Below are 14962 nucleotides of genomic sequence, written 5' to 3' on the forward strand. Positions count from 1 at the left end.
AAGGCTGCAGTAAGACAGACCACATTAGAACAGGTATAGGAACTTATAGGATAGAAGAAATAAGGCTGAAAATTTTGTTACAGTCTCTCTTTAAGGGTATTTAATATAATTTAGCTAATCCGTTTTCGTTGTTATTGGTAAAAGTACCACTATCTCTTAATAAATTGTAGAAATTAAAATACATGTATATAGAATCTACATTTCTACCACAACAAAATGCACTAATGCCGACAGATATTGGGCTAGTTCATTTCCTCGTGGGAGATTCTTAGTATAGAAAAACACTTCCTGGAAAGGATTATACATATGTCACCGGCTGCCTTAGTTCTTTCTACACTATTTTGGCAGCTGGACTGAGCAACTGCTATTCAGCAAGTGCTTTTGTAAATAAAGAAAAAACTGAGGAGATGGGCTACTCTAAAACCTGTCATATTTGCAAAACCTAATGTGACAGTGAGAAAAAAGTATTTTGTAGTGCATTTTACTCTAGGGGAAATGTACATTTTATATGTATGTTTTTTTTAATTGCAACTTTTTTTTTTATTTTGCAATAGTTACCCTGTAAGGGCTGGCTTATAGAAAGTGTGTTACAGTTAGCTTACAGCTGATGCACTGCGCATGTGAGGTCTTTTTTTTTTTTTTTTTTAATAATAAATGGGTCAGTTTACACACATGTATTTTAGGTGAAAGCATTTTCACAGTGTACTACTACATGCGTTTTCTTGTGCATTGGCAAAAGGGAAAGTCAATGTGTGTGCTTAGGCACTTGCATTAAAGCTGTAGTGGCTCTAAAGATCAAAGTGGTAGGTATGGCACATCCCTTTCAGTGAGTGAGGAACACATACAAAAACTCTCACAGTCCAGCAGGTCTGCACCGGCTATACTTAAATCCACTGTCACTGGACGTGTGCTCCGCCAACCATAGGAGAAGAAACAGTTCAAACATGAATAGAAGAAAACAAAAGCGTGCACCTTCCGTCCAGGGTTTTAATCTCATATAGTGACAGTGGTGTAGGTCAAAATTACAAATCAGCGCATCCACGTGCAGAATCCAACATGATGGGTGAACTTTGATGTAAAGCTTACGTGTCCATCCAAATGGCTGGTCTGTGGGTAGGAGGTGGGTGGGAGGCACAGAGGTGGCGAGCGACGGCCGTTTCACGTCTCCTGACGCTTGGTCACGCTAAGCGTCAGGAGACGCGAAACGGCCGTCGCTCGCCACCTCTGTGCCTCCCACCCACCTCCTACCCACAGACCAGCCATTTGGATGGACACGTAAGCTTTACATCAAAGTTCACCCATCATGTTGGATTCTGCACGTGGATGCGCTGATTTGTAATTTTGACCTACACCACTGTCACTATATGAGATTAAAACCCTGGACGGAAGGTGCACGCTTTTGTTTTCTTCTATTCATGTTTGACTTGCATTAAAGCACAGACGTTCTCAGTGTATACTTGGCCTAGCGGCTTATTCTGGTAGAGGTGGTTGCTACTTAGCATGATGCTACTTTAAAATGTTGTAGGGTCTAGAGGCTTCCCCCTCCCAAGGTAAATACCCCCAGGGGCTGTTTTTTTTTCCCTACCTTACAGATTTCCTTTAAAGAGACTCCGTAACAAAAATTACATCCTGTTTTTTATCATCCTACAAGTTCCAAAAGCTATTCTAATGTGTTCTGGCTTACTGCAGCACGTTCTACTATCACCATCTCTGTAATAAATCAACTTATCTCTCTCTTGTCAGACTTGTCAGCCTGTGTCTGGAAGGCTGCCAAGTTCTTCAGTGTTGTGGTTCTGTGATGCATCTCCCCCCTCCTGGCCCCTCTATGCACACTGCCTGTGTCTAATGATCTCTTGAGATACAAAAGGAAGGATGTATACAGCCTGCTTGTGTATGAATGTATTTTCTATGTGTGGACATACTGTACATCAACCTACTTCCTGTTTTGGTGGCCATTTTGTTTGTTTATAAACAAACTTTTTAAAACTGTTTTTAACCACTTTTAATGCGTCGAGGAGCGGCGAAATTGTGACAGAGGGTAAGAGATGTCCCCTAACGCACTGGTATGTTTACTTTTCTGCGATTTTAACAATACAGATTCTCTTTAAGGTTTAGTGCATAAACCTACATATGCTAGTGCAGGCCAACTCTATTGTTCGTAAACTTGCCCCGCCCCATCCGTTTCCAATGCATCTTGCGCTGTTGTCTCTTTGCGCACCCCATTGCAATAGAATGCATCGCTAGATGCTACAAATTGTGTGTCTGTGTGTAAACACCTTAAGTTACTTTTCTTCTAATTTAGTCAGCTTTATTTGATCTTTTTGCATTTCAGCTGTGATGAGCTTTTTGCGTTTCTTCTTAAGCTGAATCGCCAGTGCAGTTCTCTTACTCATGCAGTAGAAGATGTGAACAATCAGATTCCTCTAAATGCTCAAAAGGTAAAGTTATTTCATGCTGCCTATACCCTCTATTCCTGTGCAAGACGGTCTGGTTTCTTTACAGATTAATAAAATGCAGTGTTGTAACCCACAGCAATTAAATACTCAGTTTTATGTCAGCCAAAGATAAAGAATAAAGTGGACCTAAACTTAGAACTTCCTCTCTACTGTAAAAGACATGCAACAGCATAATAACCTTTAAACAAAAAACATTTATTTGTTACAGCAGATACAAACCCTGAAATAAATTTGCACTGTTTCTACTTCCTGATTCATGGAAGCCGACATGTTGTTAACATCCAGTTTTATCAAATGAGCTTATCTGACGTGTCAGTCATGTGACACAGGAAAGCGATCAGATTACAGCTTGTGATTAGACACAAATGAGAGAGAATTAAACAGGATGAAGTCTCTAAATACATACAGGATGGATCTCTGTTTTCCTTCTATCCTGTGCAAGAGTTCAGGTGCACTTTAAATGCTTGATGTTGCAAACATTAATTCTGTGCTGGTGCATTTTGTATTGCCACATAAGAACAAATAATCAGGGGCTAATAATGAAACATGTTACCTCTGGGCAAGGTTGCTGCATTTGTTTTACACAAAGGTTGAACTTGGCACTTCCCCTGCCATGTACACTGCTGATTTCAGCAAGGTATATAGTGTGTGATGCACAAAACCAACAGAGCATAGACCGCGCACAGTTTTGTCTGCAGCATGACCACCAGGATTGCATAGTGTGCATAGTACATTACTGTCTGAGAATGGACTACTGTACAATTTTTAGACTGCAGTGTAGTGCTGTCCCATTCAATGTGGTTGAATGGGGACAGCATAGCAGTAGAGAACACCACAATGCACAACACTCTACCATTCCTAGTTTAAAGGCTGGTTCAGACCGATGCAGCGGCCCAGCATGGCAGCTTCTAGTTGCAAATGCTTATCTGCAAGGACGCAGAAAAGCATTTGACTGCTTTTCGCTGTGCTTCCTTGCATGCAGCGTTTTTCATCCCCACCGGGGGACATGAAAGCGTGGCGGTAAACGATCCTGGAAGCAACATGTTGCTTCCATTATTTGCGAAGTCCTGGACAGACAACCACAAAAATCGTGATCGAAACGCATTGGTTGTGCAAATATCGGTAAGCAATAGTACCGACAGCTGTTCGTCTGAATGGACAGCGATTTTGCGATGAGTGCCACTGGCTGTCATCTACTGTCGCAGAACCGTCCGTCTGAACTAAGCCCTTGCTTGAATTAATATTTTATATATTTCACATTGGACTAGTGCTTGATGTGAGCAAGTAAGTGTATTACATCTATCTGGTGTAGACTTTTACCATCTGGGGACTGCAGAGGCCCTTTATGAACATTTGCAACATTTCTGGATTGATAAATGCAAAGAATGGGATTACAGCTGAGATGTACACTAATCTGCAACTGTAACCTGAATTGAGGTTCCTGAATTTGTAATATTTTAGATTTACATTTCTTTGTTGCCAATGTGGAGATTTTTCCTTACTCATTGTTCCTGAGATGGCCATGGATTTTATGTGAACCCTGGTGAGTTTCCCTTCTGGATTTTTACAAAATAAGCTTTGGTTTGTTACTGTCTGTCTTTGTTTTTATATAGTGGACTAAAAGGAACCTCAATAGACTTCCACAAACACTGTGGAGCCTTGCTAACTGTAAGCCACAAATTCCATTGAGCTTCTGGTTTAGTGCATATTCCCAGCCCCTAATTGCATAGAAACATAAATCCAGTTTACATACAGCTATCTCAGGACAGTAACCCTTCATCAATACAAAGTATGGCTGTAAATGATTCTGTATGGTAAAGCTTGAAGGATGGTAATACATTATACAGCTAAATCATGACCAGGGGCCACCAAAAACCTACAGGCCCACCACACATAACCTTGCAAAGTAAAATTGAATAGAAAAGTAACTGGAAAAAGTAAAGGAGTTATTCTGTTATAAACAGCAAATTACTGATAGCTTTATTTTTACATTGGTTATTATTTTCTTTTACTAGGTTGTATTGGAATGGGATTCTACTCAGAACTTTGCATCTGTGTGTGAAGACCTTGTAAAAACGGTTACAGATCTCAGTAAAGAAACATGCAGACTTCAAGATCTCTTACATAAGGTTTGTGTCTAGCCTGCTGGAATCATCATGGATTTTTTTCCCTCTCTCTGTACCATAAAGTTAGATTCATACAAGAAATGTGTGAATGTGACAGGGAGAGAAGGTGGGAGTGCTAGCACTAGGTGTTAGCACCAAATCATTCACTTTCCTATGAACAACATAATGACAAGCTCTTGTCAAGAAGGGTCATTTTGAAGAATGGGCTGGTGGGAAAAAAATTGATGGGCTAGGATTCTGTGAATTGAGCACCAGTGTCACAAAGGAATCTGTTGCTGAATGATGCCATGTGGAGGTTAAACAGTGAGAGAGGTTAACAGCACTGTATCCTGCAGTTCTCCAATAGAAATGAGCATAAAGGCTACACCGGGAATATCAGGGGGTTATAAATATTGTGCTGCGTACAAGACATATGTATGACCTTTTAGCTACAAAAATAAATAGTATGAATAGCCATGTAGAATGTATTAACTAAGGCCACACAAGCTGTTACGGAAGACATTTTCATCTCTTTCTTAGGAAATGTAAACTGCAAAGCAAAAACAAACGTCCAAAAATAATACAGTTTGGGAGCCTACCTCATATACTTGATTCACAGACATACGTGCTAGCTGTGCTAGCCCCGTGTACACTCTGTTCATGTTATATATGCATCAGAGTATGTTAGTGAGCAAAATAGTTGAGGATGTTAACACTAAACATGTTACAAAATATTCTTTCTTTACAAAGAAATACTGTAGATGGGAGTGAAAAGGTTTCATGTTAGTCATTGTGTGCATGTGTGTAGTGTTAAAGAGAAAATTGAATTATGACTCAAACTCTTCTACATTGTACACTGGTTGTCATGATTAGCATTACTTCCCAAGGGAGGGGTATTTAAAAGACCCTTTCAAACTATAAAGGCCCCCATACACTGGGCCGATTCCCGTCCGTTTCGACAGCAGATTCGATCCTGGGATCGAATCTGCTGCCAATCGCTTGCGCTAAACGCACCCGCCGATCCGATTTCCTCCCGAAATCGGATCGGTCCGTCGATCGCGCCGTGCGGGAAATTACCCTCGATCGCCCGGCGGTAGGAGCGCGTCGCTTGCGGCGTACGATTCGGGCCCGATGCGACGCATGTATACATTACCTGAAGCTGGCTCCGGGGTCCTCTTCTCCTCGCTGCACCGCATTTCCGCATGTCCCAGTGTACGCTATACTTCCTGTGTCACTCCGGTCACCAGGAAGTTGAAATAGAGGGCGCTCTATTTGAACTTCCTAGTCACGGAGTAACACAGGAAGCGCCGGGATGGAGCAAGAACAGCGGTGCGGTGAAGCGCGGAGAAGACGCCCGGGAGCCAGCCTCAGGTAATGTATACGGGGGTTGGGGGACAGGCGGCAGAACAGCTCAGCAGATGGTGAATCTGTTTCAGGCTGAAATCGATTCACAATCTGTTTGCAGTAAAGGTGGCCATACGATCCCTCTCTGATCAGATTCGATCAGATAGGGATCTGTCAGCTGGTCGATCTAATGGCACATCGACCAGTGTATGGTCACCTTAACATGTTAAAATAGAAGCTATGTATGGCCATATGACCCATAGCATGATTTATGTATAGTGCCTTTACAAATATCCAGAGCTACAACTTTTATATTTACCATGTTAACTCAGGAGCTATTTATGGTAAGACATGCAAACTTGTAAAGCCCATGACTTAATTTATTATTTATAGCACAATAAGAAGAAAAGGCATGAAAGACTGCTGGAATTTTACAGTGTAGCAGCCGATGTGATTTGTGCAGCTTTTCTTGCCCATCCCCTTTGCCAGAGCAGCATTGCCTTCTGGGAAACTATGGTGTGACCATACTGCCACTCTCTATTGCACCAATTAAAATTCTTAAGTGTGCTTCTGCCTCTCAACACTTCCACTAACTAGAACAGAGGTGGGCAAACTTTTTTTGCAATCGAGTCACATTCCTCTTGAATGCTGCTCACTCCTTATCGCTCCCTCCCTTTGGACATGTGTGACCACGGAGTGATTGGGTGTAACTTGCCTAATCGTTCGCTGTAGAGGCGTTATGTCACACACTGGTACGTAATGACAGCAGGTCATTGGGTAACGTTAATTACCTGCATGTTTATTTGAAAATATTGCAGGAGGAGAATGTGGTTCCCTACGGGGGTGTAGGCATTGTTACCAATTTGACCCGCGGGCTGTACTTTGCCCAGGCCTGCACGAGAATAAGGAGGGGGGGGGGTGTAGGCATTGTTACCACAACAAAATTCCAAGTAGTGTGAAAGGGAGCTGCTGTGGAGTTAGAGCTCTTGTATAGAAAGTGCACAGTGTTTTGGACATCATAATGCTGAGAAGCCAAACCTGTTGGTGGTGGGTAAAAGTCTATTGATAGTACAAATGGTGAAAGAAGGAGTTGCTGCCGACCCAAAAGTCTGCAGAGGAGCCCCCTGGAAGGAAAGGGGGGAGAGGATGGTTTGTACACTCCAGGCATATACAGCCACTAGCACAGGGATCAGGAACCTTTTTGACTGAGTGAGCCATAAACGCCACAGATTTTAAAATGTAATTGTGTGAGAGCCATTTTCAAACTGGCACAGTGTGCATGCGCAGCAGAGGGCTCACATACCTGTTGCCATGGTTATGTGTTTACAACTGATCCTCCGGGCAGCGGAAGTGTCAGACACATCGTCCGCTTCTCTTGGGTTTCAGCAACATCAACAATTTCCCCGAGAGCCAGACAGGAGAAATACCGACTAACAGCTTGTATTATCTAGCTGACTTGGGGGTTGATTCACTTTGTAGGATGAGATCCCCAAACTTTGGCCCAATAGGCTGCCTGCCAAGTGACAGGAAGCCTATTGAGCCAATCAAAGTGCAGGGATCTCTTCCTACAAAGTCACTGAACCTGACAGGATCCAGGGTTGGAGAAATGGAGCGGCCGTTAGTTTTGGGGGAGCACGAGTTAGTTAGTAGTGCACGCTACAGCAGTAGCATGGCTACTTTGAAAATTTTACTTGTGCTCCCACACTTAGCTGTGCTGCTTGAGCAGTATAGCTTATTAATTCAACCCCTACTGTGCTGCTTGAGCAGTATAGCTTAGTAATTCAACCCCTACTGTGCTGCTTAAGCAGTATAGCTTAGGCAGGGAACACACTACATGCGTTTTTGCGCGTTTTGCCGCGAACGGCAAAACGCGCACGATTTTAAAGGCTATTGAAATTAATAGCCTAGCTCAGGAAACGCTGCGCCGCATGCGTTTGTGCGCGTTTGCGTTTTTTCCGCGTTTTGTACCCGCACAGTTTTCTGCTTTTTCTCGCACATTGCATGACACTACATGCCATGCAATCGCATAAACGCGGAAACGCACGCGGAAAAACGCACACGTTAGACGCGACCGCAAAACCCAACGGAAACCTGGGAATCGCAGGGGAAAACGGCCCTGCAAGTGTGTTCCCTGCCTTAGTAATTCAACCCCTACTGTGCTGCTTGAGCAGTATAGCTTAGTAATTCAACCCCTACTGTGCTGCTTGAGCAGTAAAGCTTAGTAATTCAACCCCTACTGATTTGTCTGTGAGCCAGATGTAGCCATCAAAAGATCCATATCTGATTCCCAAGCCATAGGCTCTTTACCCCTGCACTAGCAGGTGAAACAAAGCATTACACGAAATCTGACAGTTAGGCTTGAATTTTTGCCATGACTGACATTTTCAAACCAGCTCCAGTGCAATATAAAAATTTGTCTACAAGTTTAGAAAAGTTTTATTATGCTTGCTGTGTTTATGCGAGAAAGAAAAAAACTTTTTCTCTCTGTGTGTTTCAGTTTAGTAATGAGTGCCTATATTTGCACAAAGGTGGCGTTACTTTGTAGAGCCTACAACAAAACATTAAAACATTTGCTTGAACTGTAAATAACCCCTGAGTGTGCAATGGTAGAGTTGGAAACGTTAAGCTACATTTTATTGAATTTCTTATTTTATTACTTAATGTCCTGACCATTTTGGACTTGACATTTAATTTCTTAATGTCCTGACCCTTATGTTCTGTCCATGCTTTTTAATGTTGTATTTATTTGTTGGTACAATTTAGTCCATGTAATTGGTCATAAAGTGTTCTGTCACAGCTTCCATCCTGGGTGGTTGTTTTTTTTTTTTTGTGGGACAACTCGCATTTAGTAACCCTTTCAGTAAAAAGAGACTTACAATATAATTTTTTTAAACCAATTGTTACTGGTACTACAGTATTTTCAGGTCTTCTCTGCCACCAGTGCCAAATGAGTACAGCACAGGTGCCTACATGCACCTAGGTTCATCACCCCAGACAGCATTGAGACTGACTATGGTATCCTACCCTGGTGTTAAGATTCCCCCCTCGGCAGAGATCGGCAGCAGGAAGGGATCCTGGGTAAGTCAGCCCTCCCGGTTCCTGTGGTGATTGGCTCTCTACCGTGGCTTGTGCCGGCCACCTGTACTTGCATATGCTGAGTCTTTGCCTGATGACCAGTACATTCCATACAAGAGGTCCACGTAAGTACTAACCAGAGGAGTGCTGGGGGGGGGGGGGGGGGGGGGTTTGTTAATCAACACTTGCCACGGAATGCCCTAATCTCCCTGGCGGTACGCAGTTTCAGAGGCTGCGTCCGCGGGAGGATTTTTTAAAATAAAATTTAATTTAAATGCTTAAGCTAGCACTTCGCTAGCTAACTATATGCCCCCAAGCCCCGCCGGACCTAACTAAACCACCCGATCGCCGCCGGCAATATTTACCCCTCTGCATCCCGCGAGACCCGCAGCTTCACCATTCAGCTTCACTCGTCACTATGGCGATGATCGGACATGATGTCTGACGTCATGCGCAGTCCCGATCCTCCCCATAGCGAAGCCTGGAGCTGATTGGGAAGCTGCACCATTGTGGGATCCCTGGGGGGGTACGTATTACGGCGTGATCCCCCCGGTGGAGAGCGGCGAAACTTGGGGGGCATAGTTAGCTAGCCAAGTGCTAGGTTAAGCATATAAATCACATTTCATAAAAAAAAATAAAAAATCCTCCCGGGGCCATGTGATACTCTGCGGCGGCTAGCCCGCCAGGGTGGTTAAGGAGGGCACCACTAAGCTACCGCGGAAAGCAGCTGGTGTGAAAGTGGTTCTATATGAAAGGGAGAGGAAAGACCACTAGACTTCCAGGGACAGCCCTAAGGTACATGGACAACTAAACTATCAGCGTAGGCTATGAGGGGGGGACCACTATGCTACCAACGAAAATATATATGAAGGGGGGAGGGACAACTAAAACACAGAGGCCCATGTGCAATTACCTTTTTCTCCAGATTTTCTCCAAATCTTTGATTTAGAATACCTTTTCAGCACTTTGGGCATAATTCACAAAGCTTTTTCACCTGTTTTCCTCGGTTTTCACCTTATTTATGTTACATTTTTAAGCTTCCAAAGAGCAAAAATCTAATATAAATAAGCTAAGAAAAGTAATCTCGAAATGAAGTTAATCAGGAAGAACTTACTTTGAGTGATTATGTTGTTTGTAAATGTGCTGAAAGGTTGTTTTTATCAATTAGGTGATAAATAAGTCATGTATAATACGTTTTGTGAATAGAGCCCTTTGCAATGGAAAAAGTAGCTAAATGTAGACGAAAAAGTACCATGAAAAATATTTTATAAATATTATTATTGTGTTTATAAAGCGCCAACATATTACGCAGCGCTGGACATCAATTTAGGTTACAGACAATATGTAGGGGTCACATACAGCAATATGACAATACAGGAATACAAGAAAACCAGATCGCACAGCACAGTATGAGTACCAGGTAATGCTTAGTCAGTCACTGGAGGGGACCATGGAGATTAGGCAAGTTAGGTTCACTCAAATGCATAGCATGGGTTTACAGTAATGGAGGTGCATGATCAGGTAGGACACAAAAGGAGGAGGACCCTGCACAAAGGCTTACAAATTTCAAGCATGTTTTTGCTTGCTGGTGGTTTAGAAGGCATTTTAGGCCTCTTTCACCGTGCAACATTAAAGTCGCACGTTAAAACAACATTTATCGCAGAATAACTCACAGCTATGAAAAATCCATGCCTCATTCACAGTGCACAGGTCGTGTTGGTGACTAGCACTGCACGTTAAAGAGACTCTGAGGTCTAAAAAAAAACGATATATAAAAGGATGATAAGTGTTTAACATAATAACCCTACCTAAACCGCCGCATCCCCGCCGCTCTAATCTAACTAAATACCCCCAAACTCCCCGGGGAGCAATCCGGGCAGCGCTTCCGTGTATGGCAGGGCTATGAGCCGCAGCTCTGCCTCAAACGCGTCTGTCAGCCCGGATCGCTGCCTCTCCCCCGCCCCTCAGAGTCTTTCTTCACTGAGAGGGGCGGGGGAGAGGTGGAGATCCGCTGCTGACAGACACGTGTGAGGCAGGGCTGCAGCTCATAGCCTCGCCTCACACTGAAGCGCTTAGGGCAGCAAAATCCACGACCAAGAAAGTCTTGCATTTTGCAGGGGAGAGGGTGGGGGAGTTAGGGGGGGATTTAGATAGTTTACAGCGTCAGGAATGCGGCGGTTTAGTTAGGGCTATTATGTTAAACACTTTTATCAAATAAAAAGATGCTTTTTTTGACACTTCAGTGTCTCTTTAAGTGAAAGTACTGCATGCAGTGCATTTACACGTTATTCGCTGCGTTGGTCTGTTTGCACATGCTCAGTAATGACTTGGAAACATACTTTTCATTGCCTGTATACTCTACTGTACTGTATGCCAGTGATTCCCAACCGCTGTGCCGCGGCACACTAGTGTGCCGTGGCATGGTGCCAGGTGTGCCGTCCAGTACGCTGGAGGGGGGAAGCAGCGCTAGAAGGAGGGGCAGTGGAGGCAGCGGTGGGGAGGGGGAAATATCCCCCCCCCTCCCTCACCTGGGACCCCTCCTTCTGCCTCTCTCCCCCTCCATTTAGCGGTGGCAAGTGCAGGGCGGCTCGGCGGCGGGGAGACATGCGCAGACTTACCACTTCTGCGTTCCAAGCGCCGGCAGCGTCATGTCGTCAGATCTCCGCCTTCAATGCCGCCCACTGTGCTTCCTGATTAGCGGAAGAGCAGTGGGCGGCATTGAAGGCGGAGATCTGACGACATGACGCTGCCGGCGCTTGGAACGCAGAAGTGGTAAGTCTGCGCATGTCTCCCCGCCGCCGAGCCGCCCTGCACTTGCCACCGCTAAATGGAGGGGGAGAGAGGCAGAAGGAGGGGTCCCAGGTGAGGGAGGGGGGGGGATATTTCTCCCCTCCCCACCGCTGCCTCCACTGCCCCTCCTTCTAGCGCTGCTTCCCCCCCTCCTGGGCATCTATACTGGGGGGAACTGTACTAGCTATACTGGGGGCAACTAAACTAGCTTTACTGGGGGCAACTAAACTAGCTTTACTGGGGGCAACTAAACTAGCTTTACTGGGGGCAACTAAACTAGCTTTACTGGGGGCAACTAAACTAGCTATACTGGGGGCAACTAAACTAGCTTTACTGGGGGCAACTAAACTAGCTATACTGGGGGCAACTAAACTAGCTACACTGGGGGCAACTATACTAGCTATACTGGGCACTACCTACCTATGCTAGCTATGCTGGGCACTATGCTAGGTATGCTGGGCACTATACTAGCTATACTGGGTACCATACTAGCTATCTGGGCACTATACTAGCTATACTGGGCACTTTACTGGCTATACTGGGGCACTACCTACCTATACTGGGGCACTACCTATCCATACTGGGACTATACTAGCTATACTGGGGCACTATACTGGGGTAACTATACTAACCATACTGGGGCAACTAAACTCCCTATACTGGGGCAACTATGCTAGCTATGCAGCCGCACCCCAGCCCCCCCCCCCCCCCATAGCTTGCTACACACGGCACTGTCCACTAGGTCGCGCAAACACCCGCGCGCCCCCCGCCGTTCCCCGGAGAAAAATATGGTCAGAAAGTGTTCCCCGGGCCGGAAAAGGTTGGGAATCACTGCTGTATGCGACCGTAATGGGGCATTAAGTTGCATTGTGACTTTTTTGGGCCATTGCGTTGTAATTTGCGTTGTGACTTTAACGTTGCATCAAAACGCACCGACCTACTGTGAAAGAGGCCTTAGTGACAAGTTTCAAAATTTAACCTAGGAGAAAACTCAGGAGAAAAAGTTAATTGCATATGGCCCCTAGTAAGCTACAGTATTAATTGGCTATTAAAATACTGTTCAACCACCTCCTGTGTACTTTTTTTTTTTATTGAAATAAGAAAAGACATACAGTAGCGAATTATATAAAACATAGATACTATTAGAATAGCAAGCAGGATGAATACAGTTATCTTCACAATGAATGCAAGTTATACAGGGGACAGGTTCTCAAGCCATAGTGGCATAGTTCACCCTGTAGATCCAATAGGCTCGCTAATCCATGTATGATGACGAACATAAGATAAGATGTATAATATGGCAGGACTTCCATATTAGGAAGAAACGGACAAAAACAAACAACACAAACTTATAACCGACCAAATAGTTAAATTACTAACACAAGCCAACAGATACTAAAATATCATAGTGAACACATCCCAAACCGTCCAAGCTAATCAAAAGATATTCCATAAACAAAAAATTATGGGGGCTGTGTTGTGTACTTTTGATTCCATACCACCTGCATAATAAAACTACTATTTACACTATAAAACTTTTATTCCCCCTTTGAACATTTAGAATTGTTTTTTATCATTGCAGTGCAAGGAGAATAAAAGTACATAATGCAGAAAAATATACTTTAATTTCAAAATCAGATTGTCACCATACATTATAGCAGTAACACAATTAAAGTTTTGCTAAATAGCCAAATGTAAGTTGTGTTCTCTACAGTTGTGCTTTTTATTTAACCTCCTTAGCGGTATGCCCGACACTGTGTCGGGCATACCGCACTGTGGCCCCAGGAGTCCTCCATAAATAAATAATTGTGCTTAATGGCTGTAAATCCTCTAGCTAGCACTTGGCTAGCTAGTAAGCGTGTCCGGCACCCCTGGATCCCTGCGATCCCCCCGTTTATACGTAACCCCCCCCCCCAGATCCAGCGATCGCGCATGCCTCCCTGCACAGCTCCGGTCTCTCTATGGGGAGGATCGGGTTTGCGCATGACGTCATCTGCGATCCTCCCTATAGTAAAGACCGGAGCTGTCCGGGGAGGCTGCGCTGATCACTGGATCCAGGCAGGGTAATGTATAAACGGGGGAGCGGCAGGGATCGGAGGGTGCCGCAGACTTCTTCTAGCTAGCCTAGTGCTAGCTAGAGGATTTACAGCCATTAAGCACAATTATTTTAAAATTGGGCAAAAAGTAACAAAACCACCTGAGCGGCGTAACGCTCAGGAGGTTAAAAAGCAAGAAAATGTATATTTCCTTTAAAGGACAGACAACATCAGCGGGATTAAAAAGCGGCGCTCGCTCAAGCACAGTAGAGGCCGACCTGGCGAGGTCGGCATCTACACCGGAGGGGACCCTGAGCCACTGGCTGGTAGCGGAGCTGCGGTGAGGGCACAGGGCGGCTGCCAGGGGCTGAAGGAATCCCCAGGTAAGTAAATCCCCTTTTTTTTTTTTTTTTATTCTTTTTTTTTTGCTCGGACCTTGCTTTTAAGGTGCAAAGAGGTCTTTGTCTTATTTTCCCTTAAAAAATATCTGAGGTGTCCTAAGTAGTGACAAAGTTATTCTTGATTAAATAGGGACAGAGCTGAAACCTTAGAACTGCTTTAGTTCAGAAGGGGAAAACAGGTCTAGGGTGCCTGTCTAGGCAAAGTGGTTAAAGATGTATTTTTTTTCCAATCCTACGGCAATACAAAATGCAACCAATATCAATAACTTTGTGTCGATGAAGAAATAAAGTAACAGCATTCATAAACATTAAAGAGACACTTAAGCCAAAAAAAAAAAAGTTTTACTCACCTGGGGCTTCTACCAGCCCCCTGCAGCAGTACTGCGCCCTCGCAGCCACTCACTAGTCCTCTGGTCCCCCACTGCCAGCTAGTTTCGTTTTTGCCGACAGGCCCGTCGGGACTGGCCACGCGTAGCTTTTTCCGTATTCCCGACTAATTAGCGCTATTGCGGGCCGCAACGCGTATAAAAATACGCGTTGTCGCATATCTATGCGTGCGGCCCGCAATAGCGCTAATTACAGTCGGGAATGCGGAAATAGCTACGCGTGGCCAGTCCTGACGGGCCTGTCGGCAAAAACGAAACTAGCTGGCAGCGGGGGACCAGATGATTAGTGAGTGGCTGCGAGGGCACAGGACTGCTGCAGGGGGCTGGTAGAAGCCCCAGGTGAGGAAAACTCATTTTTTTTTCTGGCTT

The 14962-nt window shown here is 44.6% G+C and overlaps 1 protein-coding gene across 2 annotated transcripts in view; it reads left to right on the forward strand.

The window, feature by feature from the left end:
* The window catches only part of ASZ1 (ankyrin repeat, SAM and basic leucine zipper domain containing 1), a 118848-nt gene that overhangs the window by 93179 nt on the left and 10707 nt on the right, over positions 1-14962 (forward strand). For both annotated transcript variants that reach the window (XM_068272717.1, XM_068272716.1), the window contains 2 exons: positions 2333-2438; positions 4472-4585. In XM_068272717.1, the coding sequence (XP_068128818.1) occupies positions 2333-2438; positions 4472-4585 (220 nt within the window). The remainder of the gene's footprint in view (positions 1-2332; positions 2439-4471; positions 4586-14962) is intronic.

Source organism: Hyperolius riggenbachi, chromosome 3 (assembly GCF_040937935.1).
Source record: "Hyperolius riggenbachi isolate aHypRig1 chromosome 3, aHypRig1.pri, whole genome shotgun sequence".
Classification (NCBI taxonomy): domain Eukaryota; kingdom Metazoa; phylum Chordata; class Amphibia; order Anura; family Hyperoliidae; genus Hyperolius; species Hyperolius riggenbachi.